Source organism: Lynx canadensis, chromosome F1 (genome assembly GCF_007474595.2).
Source record: "Lynx canadensis isolate LIC74 chromosome F1, mLynCan4.pri.v2, whole genome shotgun sequence".
NCBI lineage: Eukaryota > Metazoa > Chordata > Mammalia > Carnivora > Felidae > Lynx > Lynx canadensis.
In genome coordinates, this window is record NC_044319.2 from 3069808 (window position 1) to 3090610 (window position 20803).

At 42.8% G+C, this 20803-nt stretch overlaps 1 protein-coding gene across 9 annotated transcripts in view; it reads right to left on the reverse strand.

The window, feature by feature from the left end:
* Positions 1-20539, reverse strand: part of CDC42BPA (CDC42 binding protein kinase alpha) — a 317618-nt gene extending 297079 nt beyond the window's left edge. For 2 of the 9 annotated variants that reach the window (XM_030301804.1, XM_030301802.1), the window contains exon 1: positions 20312-20538. In XM_030301804.1, coding sequence (XP_030157664.1) covers positions 20312-20489 — 178 coding nt within the window. In that variant the 5' untranslated portion in view covers positions 20490-20538. Of the gene's footprint in view, positions 1-20311 lie in introns of all 9 variants that reach the window. The other 7 variants (XM_030301808.1, XM_030301805.1, XM_030301807.1 and 4 more) reach the window with 5 other exon arrangements.
* Positions 20540-20803: the final 264 nt, after the last annotated feature.

The window sequence follows — 20803 nt, forward strand, 5'->3', positions numbered from 1 at the left end:
TGGTCTGTGTCCAGTTCCATAAATAAGGAGTACTATGTGTGTGATTGTGTAACCTTTAAAGGATCTGTGGAGGGGCGCCTGGGTGGCTTAGTCGGTTAAGTGACCGACTTCAGCTCAGGTCATGATCTCGCAGTTTGTGAGTTCAAGCCCCTCACCGGGCTCTATGCCTGACAGCTCAGAGCCTGGAGCCTGCTTCAGATTCCGTGTCTCCCTCTCTCTCTGCCCCCCCCAACTCATGCTGGTCTCTCTTTTCTTCAAAAATAAATAAACATTAAAAAAAAAATGAAGGGGGGGCGCCTGGGTGGCGCAGTCGGTTAAGCGTCCGACTTCAGCTCAGGTCACGATCTTGCGGTCCGGGAGTTCGAGCCCCGCGTCAGGCTCTGGGCTGATGGCTCAGAGCCTGGAGCCTGCTTCCGATTCTGTGTCTCCCTCTCTCTCTGCCCCTCCCCCGTTCATGCTCTGTCTCTCTCTGTCCCAAAAATAAATAAACGTTGAAAAAAAAAATAAAAATAAAAAAAAAAAAAAATGAAGGATCTGTGTATCATTAACGTAAATACATAGAACTTATCCTACACTGCTTTTTCAGGAATAAACCACCCTCCCAACACAAAGACTATTTCTAAATTGCCATCCATGAGAACAATCACTAAAGAAAAAAAGAGATTCATCTGCTCAAAGAATATACTGATAAATTCTAAATTTCCCCTTTACCGTATCTCGTTAACAGGACTTAGAAAAAGTCTGAAAATAAGGTCATGAAGAAACAGTAAAGGAATTGGAACTTTTTCACTTTGTAAAAAAGGAAAGCTATTTTTTTTTAATGTCTATTTATTTCTGAGAGAGACAGAGTGCGAGAGGGGGAGGGGCAGAGAGAGAGGGAGACACAGACTGCAGGCTCTGAGCAAGCGTTCAGCACAGAGCCCAATGCGGAGCTCGAACCCAAGAACTACGAGATCATGACCCAGGCTGAAATCGGATGCTTAACCGCCTGAGCCACCCAGGCCCCCTGAAAGCTATTGTTTTTTTTTTTTAAGTTTTCATTTTTATCGCTAATTCATGAACTCAGACTCAACCGTCACTTTAAGGAAAACATCAGGCCCCAATAAGGACCATCCTCCTTACTGAAAAGAACTTCCCTTTCCCGTACCATCTTCCCAAAACTGTTACAGCGTAATTTCGGTCAGATCGGTATTTGGTGTTTCCATGTGAATTCTTATTTTTCTTTCCTATACAAATCTTTATTCTCTTAATAACTGCCTTCTCGTTTGCTTCATTTTCTAAGCAACCCTAGACTCTCTCCAGACGTCCAAAGCCTGCTCCAGATGTCCACTCACATCAGTAGACAAGTCTCTCCTATCTGGCTTAAATGACCTCGGTGTTGAATGTGAAGCCGCCGTTCTCTCCTTTCACCATCGTCCTAGGGAATCCCTGCTTCTCTCCCCTGTACTGCACCTCCTGCTTCCTATATCATGTATCCCCTCACCTTAACTTACAGCGAGGGCAACCAACTCATCAGAGTCTGCCCGGGACTTCCCTGGTTTTTGCACAAGTCTCCAATATGGACAAACTCATCAGTCCTAGGGAAGCCTAGATGGCGGGCTGGATACCCCACTGGGAGCCCACAGATTGCAAAAAGTAAATTTTTTTGAAAACTTGCATGTCTAAAAGCATCCTTATCCCAACCTCATACTTGATTGAGAATTTGGGCATAAAATTCCAGTCTGGAAGTCATTTTTCTTCAAACATTCACATCATCTTCTAGCCTCCAGTCTTGCTGCTGAGAAGCCCAGAGCCTTTCTGATTGCTGATTCTGTGTATACTTTCCCTTTGGAAACTTTCTGGGTCTTGTTGTTTGCCCCAGATTCTGAGAATTCCACAGTGTATTGGTTGTGAATCTTGATGTGAATTTATCTCCACCCATTGTGCTGGGTATAGAGAAACTCATAACCTTCGGTTCCAGAACATGTTCTTGAATGATTTCATGATGAATTCCTTCCCTCTACTCTCCCTACTGAAACTCCTATTATTCAGACTGTTATTCAGATCTCCTAAACTGGCTTAAAATGTTCTCGCTATCTCCTCTTTCCTCTTTGTAGTTTTTGCTCTGTTTTCTGAGAAACTTTTTCTGCCTCACGTTCCAACTCTGTGCTGAGGTTCTAATTTGAGCGATCACATTTTTAACGTCAAAGAACTTTCTTTCATTATCTTTTATTCCCTTCTATGACATCCTGATTTATTTCACGGGTTTTCTCTTATCTCTAAGAATACGGAGAGTTTTGTGTGTTTTTGAAGTTACGCTTTCCCTACAGAGTCTGTTTCGTGTAAGCTGCCTTATTTATTTATTTATTTTTTATTTATTGTCTGTTTGCTTGTTTGCAGCTACGCCTTATGCAGTAGAGGCTTTCCTTGGGTATCTGGCAATCTTTGGTTTCCTATTCCTATTTCTATTCATGCCATATTACGTATGAGAAAATGAAAAGACGATCTGAGGTTCTGAACCCTTGGGTGAAGCCCACGGAACAATGACCCTCATTGTAGCATGACTGCCGCAGCCCTCTCCTGAAGGATCCCCGATGTCTACGCACCACTGGGTCTTCCCAGGCTGGTCAGATTCGCCTAAGAGACTCTTCTGTCTTTGTGACGAAGGCCTGTTGCCAGCATGCTGGTAGCCAAGTAGAAGTAAATAAACATTTTTTTAATCTTATTTTCAGCGTGAAATGCCCACCCTAAACTACCTTCAACCCAGAGAACCTGTTTTACTGAGAATAACCATCCAATCTCTAGGGAGAAAAGACTACAGTAGCCCAGTGCACAGAGTAGGGAAGGCTTGAGAGTTCCTGCTGCTTATAAAACACTTTCAATCAATCCTCCGTAGTTTAGCCCCACCCCCAACCTCAACTTTCAGAGGTTCCTGAAGGTACCAATTTCTAAGATGTTGGAGGATTCTGCCAGGTAAATCGGGTAGGTGTTCAGCTTTCACTATTACTGAGGGTTCTCAGATCTGCTAATTCTGTCATTGCTCATCTGCCTACTTTTCGGCTTCCGTAACTTCACTGCTAGACAATCCCTCCTGTTTTTCTCATCCTTGAATGTTGATGACTTTTCAAAACATTCTTTTACTATGGTTTTAGAAGATGGTAGAAGGGGACGAAATTATATTTGTGCGTTCAATTCATAATCACCACTTTAAGGCTCATGTCAGACACTGTGCAGATTTATAAATAATACTTTAAGTAAGAAAATTTTAACTTGACAAGTTAAACATTATTCGATTTTATCTTATTCCTTTAAACAGTAGCACCCTTGGGGCGCCTGGGTGGCTCAGTCGGTCAAGCGTGCAACTTCAGCTCAAGTCATGATCTCACGGTCTGTGAGCCTGAGCCCCGCATCGGGCTCTGTGCTGACAGCTCAGAGCCTGGAGCCTGCTTGGGATTCTGTGTCCCTCGTTTGCTCTGCTCTTCCCCTGCTCATGCTCTGTCTCTCTCTCAAGAATAAATAAAACATTAAAAAAAAAAACTTTTTTAATGTAAGCAGTAGCACCCCACAAAACACTCGTGTACAGACTGTCAACTGCTAAGGGAGGGGTTTGTGAACCACTACTCATGAGAAATCACTTCTGAAATAAAACAGGATAAATCAATGAGGAAAGTCCCTGACATACAAATAAATGAGTTCCATGCAATGCTTCGAGATCAAATCTACTGCTCTCAGCCTTGTCTAAAGCAAGTATAATGGCATTAATTCATTCAACCAACATTACCAAACGCCTACTGTGTGCCATGTGTACTAGGACAGGCAGGGCTGGTGGGGGGCGGGGGGGTGGTGCAGAGGATGAGTTTCCAAACAAATTAACCAATGAGTGAAAAGTCATGGAATAGTCAACATTGCATTACCGCTGGAGCAAAAGGTGAGTGTGGTACAAAAGGGCAACACAAGAGAACGTGGGGGGATGATGGATCTCTTCTGCATCTTGACGTTGGTCAAAACTCACAGAATGTATACCAAAAAGGGTAAATTGCACTATATACAAATTTTGAAAAGATTTTTTAAAGATGAGAATGGGAAATAAATCTAAACAAAATTAGATACACACAGATCAAAGTAGGCATGGGTGAAATCATGGTGGACCAGAGTAGGGTGCTGAAGGCTGAACTAGATGAAAAGGATGTCCACATAAAAAGGCTGCATGTGAGCACTTCTGGGACATTCCTGCCAGAGATGTATTATCATGAAGAAACAAACCCATTTTAGAGTTATCACGAATGCTGAGAAATAGCTGGCCAGTAATCATCAAAAGGCTCAGTCAAGGGGCACCTGGGTGGCTTAGTCAGTTAAGCAACCGACTTCGGCTCAGGTCACGATCTCGCGGTTCGTGAGTTCGAGCCCTGCGTCGGGCTCTGCGCTGACAGCTCAGAGCTTGGAACCTGCTTCGGATTCTGTGTCTCCCTCTCTCTCTGCCCCTCTGCCGTTCATGCTCTCTGTCTCAAAAATAAATAAACGTTGAAAAAAAATTTTTAAAGGCTCAGTCAAGAAAGTTTAGGGAAATCTGAAGACCTAATCCAAACCGAATAAATACTAAAAGACGTGACATCCAAATGGAACATGTGACTCTGAACTTTTGTTATAAAACTATTATCAGCACAACTGACAAAACCTGAAAGAGGTCTAAAGATCAGATGACAGTAATACATCAGTGTCAGTTTCTTGATTTATTTTTTTCTTTTTAACGTTTATTTATTTTTGAGACAGAGACAGAGCATGAACAGGGGAGGGGCAGAGAGAGAGGGAGACACAGAATCGGAAGCAGGCTCCAGGCTCCGAGCCATCAGCGCAGAGCCCGATGAGGGGCTCGAACTCACGGACCGCGAGATCGTGACCTGAGCTGAAGTCGGACGCCCAACCGACTGAGCCACCCAGGCGCCCCAGTTTCTTGATGTTAATAGCTGCATCACATTTATGCAAGAAAATATTGAAAATACACACAAAAATATTTGGGGATGATACAGGAAATGAATACGCAACTTACTCTCAAATGGTTCAGAGGAAAAGACGCTGTACTTTATTTGCAATGTCTGACATTGTTTCAAATTTCTTTTAATTATTTTTTTAAGTGAAGAAAAAGATGAGGAAAACAGACAAGGATTATATCACTTAAACTTCCATATGCCATGGTAAGGAGTTTAAATATCATTCTAAAAACTATCAGTACTCATTGTAGGACATCAAGCAGGATGTTGATATGATCAAAGAATCAGGTTGTGTTTTTTTAAAAATCTGTCTATTCACCTCATGCCAGTCAGAGTGGCTAAAATGAACAAATCAGGAGACTACAGATGCTGGCGAGGATGTGGAGACACGGGAACCCTCTTCCACTGCTGGTGGGAATGCAAACTGGTGCAACCACTCTGGAAAACAGTGTGGTGGTTCCTCAAAAAATTAGAAATAGATCTACCCTATGACCCAGCAATAGCACTGCTAGGAATTTACCCAAGGGATACAGGAGTGCTGATGCATAAGGGCACTTGTACCCCAATGTTTATAGCGGCACTCTCAACAATAGCCAAATTATGGAAAGAGCTTAAGTGTCCAACAACCAATGAATGGATAAAGAAGTTGTGGTTTATATATACAATGGAGTACTACGTGGCAATGAGAAAGAATGAAATATGGCCCTTTGTAGCAACGTGGATGGGTACTACGTGGCAATGAGAAAGAATGAAATATGGCCCTTTGTAGCAACGTGGATGGAACTGGAGAGTGTGATGCTAAGTGAAATAAGCCATACTGAGAAAGTCAGATACCATATGGTTTCACTCTTATGTGGATCCTGAGAAACTTAACAGAAACCCATGGGGGAGGGGAAGGAAAAAAAAGGTTACAGAGAGGGAAGGAGGCAAACCATAAGAGACTCTTATAACCTGAGAATAAACTCAGGGTTGATGGGGGGTGGGAGGGCGGGGGGGGGGGGGGGTGATGGGCATTGAGGAGGGCACCTGCTCGGATGAGCACTGGGTGTTGTATGGAAGCCAATGTGACAATAAATTTCATATTAAAAAATAAAAATAAAAAATAAATAAATAAAAATAAAAATCCGTCTATTAAACAAAGGCCCTGGGTAGGATTCACAATATCTTCAGGTGAGGGACACACGTAATAATGAGGTCACAGATCATTTAGCATTTAATGGAGAAACAAGAGCATGATTAGCGAGGTCAGTAAGATCCAGGAATGCAATCCATTTATACCCGCTTGACACAGACACGTCAACAGAGCCAGATACACAGGCTGAATAACACCAGGGTAACCCGTACTTGAGATTACCACGGGAACACAGACCAAAGAAACAAAATCAACACACTTAACCACAACCTCATGAGATGTAACACGGCAAGGACTCCTGGAGAAAACTGTCACCCTAGCACGCATCTGTCAGAAATGGAATGACACGTTACAAAGGCATGCAGCAAAAAGGCAGAAATAGAAATCACACTAGACTTGCAAATACTACTGTGGTTTTTCACCAAAAACTCTAGGAAAATCTTGGTAAGTACGGAGCACAGAGAAGCTTTATGATATCATACCAGTATGTCAGCCTGACTACATACCTGAGCTGTTAGTCTGTTTTTAAATGCTTCTTAAGTTATAATTTTTGGTCAGGGCAAGGCCATACTTAGCTAGCAGTACAACCTTAAAACGGGGCATTAGCAACTGCAAGCTTTTCCTAATCTTTTTAAACATGCATTTTTTAAATCTTAGGACAGAAGTAAATGCTTGACTGCTTTTAATAATATCAGGGTCGGGGCGTCTGGCTGGCTCAGTCAGAACAGCGTGAGACTCTTGATCTTGGGGCTGTAAGTTCGAGTCCCACGTTAGGTGCGGAAACTACTTCAAAATAAAATCTTAAAAAATAATAATGATAATATCAGAGTCAACTTGGAGCCACTCCCAGTAAACCAGATATTAAAGAATGGGACTCTGGTTGTACCAGAACAATTACACTGCTTTTACAAAACCCTCATAAAATCTAACTACGCTTGTTCTATTTCACAGCCATGACAATATCTCAAATTCTGTTCCAATGCAATGGTTAGAGAGCTAGCTGGATCAAAAAACGATCAAGCTCTACTGAAAAAAAAAAAAAAATTACTAGGTTAAGCAGGAGCATCTTTGCAAACCAGGAACTGCACACATAAACTCAAAGGCACATATCAAGTCTTACTGTCCTTTGTAAACACATATCCACCCCATGCAGAACTCCCCGCTAACCTAAGAACCGCTGTCAGGCTGGCTTCTAGGGGATGCAAATGAAGTGCTGAAAAATGTTAAGCAGGGAAAGGATAAAGGCAAGTCCTTCAATTCTCCACCTCTGGAGTTTGATGTAAATTGCGACGATATTCAAAACCTGTGATAAAGAATTTAACAACCACCCTGTGTCACAAAACCGGTTGAAAGGCTCTGCCGCTGCCTGTGGATTCTTAGCGTCCACCAGCCATTTCCCAAACTCTGCCAATGTCCCTCATAAAAAGGGCTCCAAAGACAAATGACTTAGGCAAATTCTAGGTAAAACAAAGTTAAAAGGGGTTCTGTACGGCAGAACTTTTTTTTTAAGTTCTTTTTTAACGTTTATTTATTTTTGAGAGAGAGTGTGCAAGTGGGGAAGGGGCAGAGAGAGGGGGATAAAGGATCTGAAGCAGGCTCCATGCTGACAGGCTGACAGAAAGCCCGATGCGGGGCTCGAACTCACGAACAGCGAGATCACGCCCTGAGCCGAAGTCAAACTGTCAACCGACCGAGCCGCTCAGGTGCCCCTGGATTGCAGAACTTTTAAAAACTTTTACTCTGATGTGTTTTGTCATATCCAAAGATACAATAAAACTACTGCCATATTCACTGAACTCTTCATCTTCAGAATAATCATTTACATCCCTTGAAACACCGTTTAGGAAACAATCGTGTTCGCTGTTCTTTTCTTCATATTCCCTGTTAGACTACAACATGTACTTGTGGGTGCTGCATAGTCTTTAGTCCACAGTCTTAAGTGAGCAATGCATCAATGACCTTTCACGGTTATTTTAATCTTCTGATTCGAGGTCCAAAATGCTACCACTCATTTGCAGATTGGAGCTGTGTAAGTATAAAAATAAAACGTGGGGCGCCTGGGTGGCGCAGTCGGTTAAGCGTCCGACTTCAGCCAGGTCACGATCTCGCGGTCCGTGGGTTTGAGCCCCGCGTCAGACTTTGGGCTGATGGCTCAGGGCCTGGAGCCTGCTTCCGATTCTGTGTCTCCCTCTCTCTCTGCCCCTCCCCCGTTCATGCTCTGTCTCTCTCTGTCCCAAAAATAAATTAAAAAAATAAAAAAAAAAAAATAATAAAACGTAACTAGCCACTTGGTAATATGTGCTGTTGGTGATACAAAGGATGCATACTGGCTTGATATTTGGTGAAAAACAGTTCAGTTAATAACAAGATGTTCCAATGCAAAATACCTTGTCCAAAAAGAAGGAATAAGATGCTGTCTGCATAGTCACATAAGGAAAGACATCTCCATACAAAATACAAAAAAAAAAAAAAAAAGCATTTTAGTTCTAACTTTATCATAATGCTAGACAGAAACTTCAAAAACAAAAAACCAGAAAAAAACAAAAAACAATATAAATCACCAGAAAAGGAATAAACCTAGACCAACTTTCAACCTTTTGGCAAAATAAGCTCTTACTATTGTCTGTTTCTTCACAGAGGATAGAACAGACTTAGAGAGGCTACGCAGCTGGCTGAGATCAGCCAGCCTGGAATCCAAGGAGTCAGTCTGGATGGAAAGTCCACGCTCTTTACCAGGATGCTGGTGTAGACCAGGAACACTTCAGGTTGCAGATCTTCACCATGGAAACTCTAAGAAAATTTAATTAAGCTTGATCACTACGAATCAAGCAAAGAGAACAGGTGGGGGATTTTTCACTGATTAAGCCTACGGTGATGTTTAAACAATTTGAAATAAAACCAAAACATAAATGACCACACGTGACTGAACTCATTCGCGTGTATTCTTAGAAGACTGTTTTCATCTATATGGGCAGTGCTTTCAGGCATAATTAGATTGGGGGAGAGAGGAAGTGTTGATGGGGAAGGAAGGAAAAATAAATGTAGATCGGAGGGGGACAAAAAGCTAATTAATTTCTCCCCCTGTAAGCTACTCGTCTTTAAATAATCAAATTCAATTATCCTCTAGTCTTATTACCTGCCACCCTGATATCCAGAGGAGTTTATGGTAAAAACAGCGATTACAGTAGTTGGCCCTTATCCTTGGGGTGTATGTTCCAAGAACCCAGTGGACACTGAGGACAGTACTGAACCCTGCATACGTTGTATTTTTTCCTATCCGTCCGTACCTATGATAAAGTTTAATTTAAATTTTAGGCACAGTAAGAGATTAACAATAACTAATAATAAAACATAACAATCATAGGGGCGCCTGGGTGGTTCAGTCAGTTGAGCGTCCGGCTCTCGGTTTCGGCTCAGGTCATGATCTCATGGGTGGTGAGTTCGAGCCCCGCATCAGGCTCCGCGCTGACAATGCAGAGCCTGCTCGGGGATCTCTGCCCCTCCCCTGATCGTGCGCTCTCTCTCAAAATAAAGTTTAAATAAACTGTAAAAAAAGTAACAATTAGGGGCGCCTGGGTGGCGCAGTCGGTTAAGCGTACAACTTCAGCCAGGTCACGATCTCGCGGTCCGGGAGTTCGAGCCCCGCGTCAGGCTCTGGGCTGATGGCTCGGAGCCTGGAGCCTGTTTCCGATTCTGTGTCTCCCTCTTTCTCTGCCCCTCCCCCGTTCATGCTCTGTCTCTCTCTGTCCCAAAAATGAATAAACGTTGAAAAAAAAATTAAAAAAAAAAAAAAGTAACAATTACAAAAGTACACTACAATAAAAGTTATGTGAATGTGGCCTCTCAAAATACCTCCCTGTGCTGCACTCACCCTTCCTGTGACAACATGAGAGGACGCAATGCCTGTGATGAGGAGATGAGAGGTGAGCCACCAAAGGCATTGTGACACAGCATGAGGCTACCACTTACCTTCTGATGATTTACTACTTTATTGTGCTTCGTTGATATTGTTTTTTTTTGTTTTTTTTGTTTTTTTTTTTACAAACAAAGTAAATGGCAGCTTCACGTCAAGCTGCACCACTGTTCCCACAGCATTTGCTCACTTCACGTCTAGGGCACGTTTTGGTAATTCTTGCAATATTTCAAACTTCTCAGTACTGTTCTATTTGTTATGGCGATCCGGTGACCGCTCATCTGTCATGTTACTGCTGTAACTGCTTAGGGGCGCTGCGAACCACGCTCACAGAACACGGAGAACTTGACCAATAAACTCTGTGTTCCCACGGACCCACTGTGTCCCCATCTCTGCCCCTCACCCCGGGCCTCCCTGTTCCCTGAGACGCACCAAGGCTGAAATTAGGCCAATTAACAACCTGCAATGGCCTGTAAGCGTTCAAGTGACAGGAAGAGTCGCACGTCTTTCACTCTACAAGGTGACCAGAAATGATCAAGCTCGGTGAAGAAGGCATGCTGAAAGCCAAGACAGGCGGAAAGCCAGGCTGCGTGCACCCAACAGCTAACTTATAAACACAAAGAAAAAGTTCTCAAAACAAATGAAATGTGCTACGCCAGTGAACACACGAATGACAAGACAGCGAAACAGCCGTACCGCCGACGTGGACGAAGCGTCCGCGGTCCGGACGGAAGAGCCAACAGCCACGACACTCCCTTAAGCCACAGCCTGACCCAGAGCAGGGCCCTGGCTCCCTTCAAGTCTGTGAAGGCTCAGAGAGGGGAGGAAGCCTCAGAAGAGAAGTCTGAGCTGGCAGAGGCTGGGTCACGAGGTTTAAGGGAAGAAGCCGTCTCCGTAAAAGTACAGGGTGAGGAAGCAAGTCCGATGGAGAAGCTGCAGCAAGTTCTCCAGAAGGTCCAGCCGAGAGAATTGATGAGGGGGCTACACTCAACCACAGGTCTCAGTGTAGACAGAACAGCCTCGCACTGGAAGACGCCATCTAGGACTTTCATGGCTGGAGAGGAGTCTGTGTCTGGCTTCAAAGCCTCAAAGGACAGGCTGACTCTCTTGTGAGAGGCTAATGCAGCTGGTGAGGACTTTAACTCGAACCCCATGTCCGTGTGGCATTCCAAAAATCCCAGGGCCCTTACGAACTATGCTACATCTACTCTGCCTGTGCTCCAGAAACGGAACAAGGCCTGGGATCACAGCACATCTGTTTACAGCACGGTTTATTGAATTATTTTTTTAATTAAAAAAATTTTTTTCTAAGTTTATTTATTTTTGAGAGAGAGAGATACACAGAGTATGAGCAGGGGAGGGGCAGAGAGAAAGGGAGACACAGAATCCGAAGTAGGCTCCAGGCTCTGAGCTGTCAGCACAGAGCCCAATGAGGGGCTCGAACTCACAGATTGTGACATCATGACCTGAGCCCAAGTCGAACACTTAACCGACTGAGCCACCCAGGTGCCCCTGGCTTACTGAATATTTTAAGCCCACTGGTGAGACCTACTGCTCAGAAAAAAGATTACTTTTAAAACACAACTGCTCATTGACAGCACTGGGGACCCAAGAGCTCTGATGGAGACAGACAATGAGATTCATGTTGATTTCATGTCTGTTAACACGACATCCATTCTGCAGCCCACGGATCATGAAGTAATCTTAACGTTCAAGTCTTATTACAGAAGAAATACGTTTCATTAGGCTACAGCGGCCACAGACAGTGATTCCTCTGATGGATCTGGGCAGAGCAAATCAAACACCTTCTGGAAAGGATTCACCTTTCTATTTCATCCATTCTAGATGCCACTAGGAACATTCGTGATCTGTGCGAAGAAATCAAAGTACCAGCATTCACAGGGGTTTGGAAGAAGTTGGTTCCAGCCCTCAAGATGCCCCTTCAAGACATCAGGGGAGAGAGTCCCTGCAGCTGTGGTGGAAACAACTAGGGAACCGGGGTCAGAAGTGGGGGCTGCAGACGGGACCGAAGGGCTGCCATCTCCTCGTCAAACCTGATCGGATACGCACACGGTTTCTGGAGGCGGAAGGTCCTCCCGGTGAAGACGCTGGGAAGACCGTTGAAATGACAACGGAGGATTTGGAACAGGACATCAGCTGAGCCGATAAGGCAGCGGCAGGGTCTGAGGCAGGACTTCAGTCCCGAAAGAAGTTCCGCCAGGGGTCAGATGCGATCAGGCTGCGTCGCGTGTTCCGGAGAATTCACTCATGAAAGCAAGAGTCCAGCGATGAGGCGAACTTGTCTTATTTTCAGAAACTGCCCCAACCCCAACCTTCAGCCCCACCACCCCGACCAGTCAGCAGCCGCCAACAGGGAGGCAAGACCCTCCAGCAGCAAGATCACGACTCACTGGAAGCTCAGATGGTTACCGTTTTTTAGCAATAAAGTATTTCTTATTTAAAGTATGTCCCGTTCATGCTCTGTCTCTCTCTATCTTAAAAATAAATAAACGTTGGAAAAAAAAAATTTAAAAAAAAAAATGGGGCGCCTGGGTGGCGCAGTCGGTTGAGCGTCCGACTTCAGCCAGGTCACGATCTCGCGGTCCGGGAGTTCGAGCCCCGCGTCGGGCTCTGGGCTGATGGCTCAGAGCCTGGAGCCTGTTTCCGATTCTGTGTCTCCCTCTCTCTCTGCCCCTCCCCCGTTCATGCTCTGTCTCTCTCTATCTTAAAAATAAATAAACGTTGGAAAAAAAAAAATTTTAAGTATGTCCATTTTTTTTAGACATAATGCTATTGCACACTTAGTAAATAAACCTAACCTTTATATGCCCTGGGAAACCAAAAAATTCAATTGAATCATTTATTACAGTATTTGCTTTATTGTGGTGGTCTGGAACCAAACCCACAATATCTCCAAGGTATGCCTGTATGCGTGTTTTTCTCTTCAATAAAAGAATTGTATTTTCTGGTTTCTTTATGCTACATATAAATAGGTGCTGGCACTTGAAATCCATAGCTTCACATATACAATGTTAAAGCAAGTTGTGAAATTCCACACTGGTCCAAAAGTCTGAAACCAATAGCTTAGTTAAAACATTGTAACCTTAGAAAAAACAATACTTAGCACTACAACGAATTCTAAAATAGTAAGTCCTTGACCTTTTCCTCTTAAATATCACAAAGTAATGAATCAAACTGTTTCAGATAAATATTTTCACAACACGTCAACAATTACAGTAACGAAAGCTACAAAAGATAAAGTGAGAATTTCTGTATTTATAGTGATTCCCTATACTTGAAAAGCAAGTTTATTTACTTATTTTATTTTTTTTTTCAAGAGAGAGAGAAAGCACAAGTGGGGGAGAGGGGCAGAGAGAGACAGAGAAAGAATCCTAAGCAGGCTCCACTCTCAGCACAGAGCCCAACGCAGGGCTCAATCCCACAACCCCGGGATCATGACCTGAGCCGAAATCAAGAGCCAGACGCTCAACCTGAGCCACTCTGACTCCCTGAAAAGCAAGTTTAATTAGAGCAAGATAAGGTCATAATTATTCTTCTCAGTAATTTCAAGGACTGTAGGGGTTGATCGTACTGGTTCACTATTTTACATCTAATTTCACTCTACTTTCTAGGATACTTCTAGATGTAATAGTTCATCGGCATTGCTCTTGTGCTAGACCACATGATCAAGTTTATCTCTCAGTTCACATGACTATCACACAGAAGACCATTAAAAGTCCACAACCACTAAGTAAAATACAATTTACTCAAATTATGATTCTTCCTCAAACCGCAAGGTATCCCAAAGTTTCCCAAAATTATCTCCTTCTAACCCTGATACAAGAAACACCATGACCTCGTAATAAAAGAGTGTTTCTCAAAGGGTGTTCCATGGAATACTTGTTGTCATACATCATCCAGGTACGGTTTAAAGAAAAAAAAAAAAAAAAAAAGACGAGGGGTGCCTGGGTGGCCCAGTCAGTTAAGCATCCAACTTCAGCTCAGGTCATGATCTCGCAGTTCCTGAGTTCGAGCCCCGCATCAGGCTCTGCGCTGACAGTGCAGAGCCTGGAGCCTGCTTTGGATTCTATGTCTCCCTCTCTCTCTGCCTCTCCCCCTATTCATGCTGTCTCTGTCTCTCAAAAATAAATAAAACATTAGAAAATTTTTTAAAAAATGATGATTCTCTCATCATATATATATATTCTCATCATGTGTAATATATAACATATATATATTCTCATCATAAATTCTAGAGTAACTGGCACTACTCTTGATGTTTACTTTTGTTTAAAATAGTTTCCCAAATTTAGTCACATAAACATCTGCCTCCCCTCTCCAGCCACAAAGCACCTATTAATATCCCCTGGATTTCCAAAGCACCTGTTGAAAGTAGGGACGGGGCTAGACTGCAGAAGCCCTAATTCCAAAACAGAAAAGAGTTACACCACGAACAAGCAAGGGGCAAGAAGGAAGGGGGAGCAGGTCTTCACCCTCCCCGCCCCGCTCCTGGTCACCATGAGAGCTAATGTGCAGCAGATATAGAAGCGCCAGGAGGCGGGGTAGGAGGGCTGGCCAGCAAAGGGCCAGCCATTCCCCGTGTGCTAAGTGGAAAAAGGCAGTGGACACTAGAAAGTGAGTTCAGAGCAACTAGACCACAAGAGCTACCGCGGGGCCCTGATGAGTATCAGTGGGGAAGAGAAATCCCCTCATGTACAAAGGAGTTTTGTAGGCAGTGGCCAAAAACGACAGCCATTCATATATCTGGGAGGACCTATACGTGCAGTGCGGGTCATTCAAAAACAAAAGTCTTTATGTAAAGAACTTCTGGACTGATTCACATACTGACAAAGCAGCTGAGCAATTCTTGGCCATAGCTTCCGAAAACCTTACATCACTCCCACTGGCAGTTTCGTATGAGTAACAAGGGATCAGAAAATCCATGGAACTAGCAAAGCCTTCTCACTTGCATCCACTATAGAGTTCATCTGGAGTAATGGGAAGACAGAACCAAAAAACACCAGAGTCTACAGGTCATAGGGTTATCCCTCCTGTTTGCCACACTTACACAACTCTGACAATCAGTGAGTCAACATCCAAGACCCCAAGTCAGAAAAGGAAAAATGTCAAAGGAAAAGGAAATGAACCATCAAAGACAATACAAAGGAGTATAAAGTCGATTTCTCCGTTCACTGAGTTCTTGTAAATTAAAAATACTCATTCACAGCTCGGACTTAAGCAGCAACCCAGGAAAGCACTATATCCACGCTCATTTTCTAGTCCGTCCTTTCTCCCGTTCTCCGTCTCTCCTTCCTAGTTCCTGGTCCCTTTCTAAACTCCTCTCCATTAAATTCTCCAGTCTGTCCCTTTTTTTTAATGATGTGCACTTTTCTTTCTGAAAAAAAAAAAGAACTATGTCTACAATCTTTTTGCCGTTAAACGGTCAACATATATTAGCTTCAATCTACACTAGAGTTTCAAACTCTTTTGATCCCGATCTACATTTCTACAGTAGAAATACAGAAAAACAAAGAGTTTGACAGGAAAATACTTATTCTTTCTAAACACAATGTACTTGATATTCTCTATTCTGCTCTGTTTAATTTTTTAAATGCTCTCTGGACTCAGTAAATTGATTTTAAAAGCTATCAAAACAATAGGATGGAACACAATGAGCTACCTACAACACAACATACTGGCACTAAGTGTACCAAAAGAGAAAAGGTTTCAAAGAAATCAACTGCCAAAGTGAAGTGTAGTATAACAAAGTGTTAATTTGTACGAAGTTTGGTTCCTTTACCCTAAACAGCCTGGGCTTACTCTGTACTATTAACCGAGTCCCAGGAATTAGGAAATGTTTCACAAAACTGCCAACATTATGCTGTTTGTTTTTACACTGCTATGCTAAGGTATGCCTTACATTTCCATATGAAAAATAAATTCCTAAAATTCTTAGTGTTAATCCTAACATCCCCACTCTCACTCACAGAGCCATATATATTTTTGAAAAGAGATGCAATACCATACGATTTCACTCATATATGGAATTTAAGAAATAAAACAAACAAAGGCAAACACAAACAAACAAACAAACAAAACCAGACTCTTAAACACAGAACAAACTGGTGGTTGCCAGAGGGGAGATGGATGGGGGGGTGGTTGCCAGAGGGGAGAAACAGAGAAAGGGCTTAAGGGGACATTTATCTAGAGCACTGAGTAATGTACAGAATCGTTGAATCCTTGGATTGCACACCTGAAACTAATATAACACTGGACGTTAATTATACTTCTACTTAAAAAAGAAACAGAAAAAAGAGAAATAGAAAAAAAATAGACATCACCTACTATATCAGCATTGTATTAGATCAAAAAATTATACTTACTGTCATTCTTAGAATAAGACTAAATTACTGGCAAGTACAAAGGAAACAAATGCCCAACCTGTATTTCTGATGACATTGGTGATAATCCTGAGGACTTTAAATAAAATAAACTTAATCATCTGTATCACATGAACACTTTGATAGTTTGGCGTGACAAATTCTACTAACCTACAGCTGAAGTGAAAAACAAAGCATCCTAGAAAAGATTCAGATGATTCAGATCCTTCTAACAAGCCCTCATCACCTCACCTAACTGACCCACATGTGAAAAGATGTTAATAAGCTTCAAAACCACCCCAATGAAAGGAAAAGTTTAAACCCCAGTACCAGCTGAGGTGCTCTGGTAATAAGTTTCTTATTGACTATTTAGATGTATGAGTATGCATATACTAAATAACCTACAAAATTAAGGATAACTTAAATGAGATTACCAAGTACAAGATTCAGAAAGCACCAAAAAACAGTCATCCACACACAGCCTTACATGCTTCTTTTGTTATTAACATTATCTGACATCTATGTTTTAAGTCAGTTGGTAAAGAAGTCCCTAAAATACCAATTTCCCTTTTCAAAGGAGAGGTAGCCAATTCAGTGAACAAGACAGTCATGTCATGTCCTCATTGACAGCAAGTTATAATGTTTATAATATAAATGTTATTTTTATTCATACAATTCTACTGTAAATCATTCTAGAGTTCTACTGCTGATACCAAAGCTATTATTTTATAAACAAACACACAAATCTCTATCATTTCAACAGTTGAAAAACAAGGACACAAGTCTTTCTAATCTTATCAGATATAACTGGAAAATACGCATTATTAAATTTAAGCAGTCTATATAGCCTGAAGGCACTCTTATCCCACTGCTCTACTGCTCATTGGCTTAATTCCTTCTTCCTCTCTAGGAGTCTACACTTCCTCCCTCAAGCCATCAGCAAGAACAAGGAATGCTGTCCCCCACCTCCCCGAGAAAAAAAGTACCTGACTGAACTGTCAGTTTTCTTGTCATGATAGTGTAACGAACAAAACATTAACTGTACAGATAATAAAAGTGAAATGGACCATAACCAGGAATAAAGTGAAATTGATGGAATGAAGCCACACAGACAGAATCTTGGCTGACTCCATTTTTTACAGTAGCCTATCATCAGCATAAAAATAAGGCATAACTAGATGACGCATTCATTCACGTAAACAGCCAAACACAAATATACCCAGCATGTAATATAGACTATTTAACGACTACTGCTCTACTGTTGCAAATACTGGATCTTTTAAAAAAATCAAACTAAAAACTGTACCATTTCACACAAATCGTAATTATCATATTTAAGCCCAACAAACAATCCCTATAAATTTCCAATACAGACCAAAAAAGTAACGTCTAAGAAATTATATTGGGGTCATTTCGCTATCTGGAAACTTCCTTGATCTACTTTTTGTATAATGTTAGATAATAAGAATAAAATAGGGCATTTCCCCAAAAGGTAGTAATCAACTGAGACCCAACAGCTGACCTATATCAATACTTAAATGCAGAGAACACACTGGCATTCTTAACATAAATTCTCAAATAACTTAAAAATAGCAATACCACTGAAGATACATCTCTTGACAGCTTTTCCATTCTTAACTTCTTCCTAGTCCTTACCCAAACTTCTGTGTTTGATAACTCCCACTTTCAAGACCTCATTATCTATCTTACAAATGCCTGAACAGTCACTGCTTGACCCCACAGTGTACAAAGTCCCTAAAAATTCTAGTCTCTTTTTTTCGATTACTGAGAAATACAATATGAATTTACTTGAGACTATATATTTTTGTCATGTCATATCAGACTTCTAAAAAGACAAAATATGAACGATACCCCTAAAACTTAACCTACTTTTTAAACTGTGCAAAATCCCTGGTTTGAAATTACTTAAAATACATTAATAAAAATAAAATGTGTTTGGCCAAATATTTATTCGATTTTTGGCTTATTTGGCTTAAATTAAATATGCATAAGCAAGGGTTCTTTATATAGAGATATAAAAAACAAAGCTCAAGAAAACATACTTAGTGGAAAAATATACATAAATTATTCTGGCCAAACAGCAAAGTATCGTATTGCACAAAACTACTATGTAAACTCTTAAAAACCAAAAGGCAATTCAAGATATGATTTTCCCTTTTATTATAACTGTACATTTATATTTATTACTGGTGCATAGAGATCTCCCACCATTTCATAGATGAGAAAGAACAGATATTAAATGACAACCATGATCATTGACAAGAGTGTCGCTATGGAACCATAATCCAAGAACGGGCACTCTAGAAGTACCTAAACCGTTTCTTTGAATTTTCAAAAGAAACACTAGGAAAAGTCTCTACATTTTTGAAACAGGGAATGGAAAATTACATATGCTTTATAAAATAGTTTACCCTACACATAAAAATAAAAGACATACAAAACCAGTACCAAAGTCAATCACAATGGTCTCACGCTTAGGAGAAAAGATGGTTTCGAATTCTTACATTCCCAGCATGAGCCTAGGAGCCTGTAAAAACCATCCCATTCACATGTATGAACACACACACACACACACACACACACACACACACACACACACACACTTTCAACACCTCATGACATGAAGCTGCTAGAAAACTTCTGATCCGGGCCAAGTTCAATACAATTATTATGGCTAGGCCATCTTACGGCCCAGGAGTGATCTACCTGACAAACTAATTTTTAATCAATTTCAAACCAAAAATCAATCAGTCAATCAACCTGACAAACTAATTTTTAATCAATTTCAAACCAAAAATCAGTCAATCAATCAACGAAATAATCACCACTCGACTTGTACTTCAAGAAAATAAAGGTCTACTCGGGAAGGCATTGCAGTGCGAACACCTGCCAACAAAGTAAAATTGTTAGGACCCCACAGGTACGACCCTGGCCAACACCCCTCGGCGCAGGTGTGGGTGGTGAGGAGTTTCTCTCTCCCAACAGAGGGCCGGGTGTTCAACGCGCTCGCACGCACGTGACCCGGGAAGAAGAACTTAGGCCAAGCCCCCAAGCTTGAAGGTCACATGGAGCGTCTGCGCGCCTCGCTGAGCTATTCGGCTACGGTAGGTCTTCCTCCAAATCCCGTCTCCGGGGAGGGAAATGACGACAAAAGTCCAACCGGCTTAGATCCGAATTAAATTTACAGTACATCTACCCCTCAAGTGGGAGCTGTTCCCAAACATTCCCCACCAAGTACTATCGCAAAATGTCTTAACCATTATGTCATGCTGTCTTCCAAACATGACAATTTCTGGAAAGTCCGTGTGCAGCAGTTTCCTCTGCGAGTGCCATACGGAGATGAAATAAAACCCACGGGCCACCACCTTCCAGTTCCTGTTGACCGAAGAGATGTTCATCTCTCCGCCCATTTCAAGAGCGATTTCCAGAGCCTGGGAAGGAATGCGTTCCCCCAACCGACACCTTTCAACTGAATGTGTGTTATTCCGCCATGCGCTGGGGCAACCGTGAGCAATAATCCACTTTGCTCATCACCGAATTACTCAAAATCTCTGACGGTTGACCTGAAAACATAAGTCCTTCCTCCCAAACGCCACTTTAAATCAAGGCAATAATGGGGTAGCGCGGTTTTTACTCTTGGGACAACATCTACCAAAAACTATTAAAAAAAAAAAAAACAAAAAAAACTCGGGTAAGTGGGATCCGTTCCCTTCCCGCACATGTACTTCGAGCTACGTACCAGGCCCGTGACGCGTTTACCATACATGTCACATGGACGATCTATGTCCAGCCACGTACTGATCGCCGAGCCCCGCCGCTCACTCGCGGCGACCCCCCGCAACAACGAAACCACCAATGCCCAACGAAACGGGGGCGGACTTAGGCCAGGCACACTCACCCCACTCCAGGTATTCGAGAATGTTCTTCTCCCTTCGGAGCGGAGAGTTGTTGCACTCATCGTACAGGCAGATGAGGATGTCCAGCAGCGTCTCGACGCTGAAGCACTGCCCGTTGGTCTGAGCGGGCCCGTCCAGGATGAACTGCTCCAGCTGCCGCAGACGCACCTCTCCGGACATGTTTGCGCCCACGTCCGCCGCGCCTCCCCTCGGTCACTGGCGCGCGGGGCACGCGGCGGCCCCGAGCCGGAGTTCTGGAAGCGGTGGGTCCGGTCCCCTCACGCAGCTGTCAGGCCGGGCCGCGGACGCCCGACAACCCCCCCCCCGCCCCGCCCCCGAGCGGCCGGGGAGCCCCCCGGCCCGGAGCGCCTGCGATCCCGCGCGCGCACGCCCGGCTCTGCGGGGCGAGCTACCATGCAACGGGGCTTTCGTACATCTTTTCCAAAGAAGAGCACGGTGCAGTCGCAGGAGGCGATCCAAGTACAACGGACTTC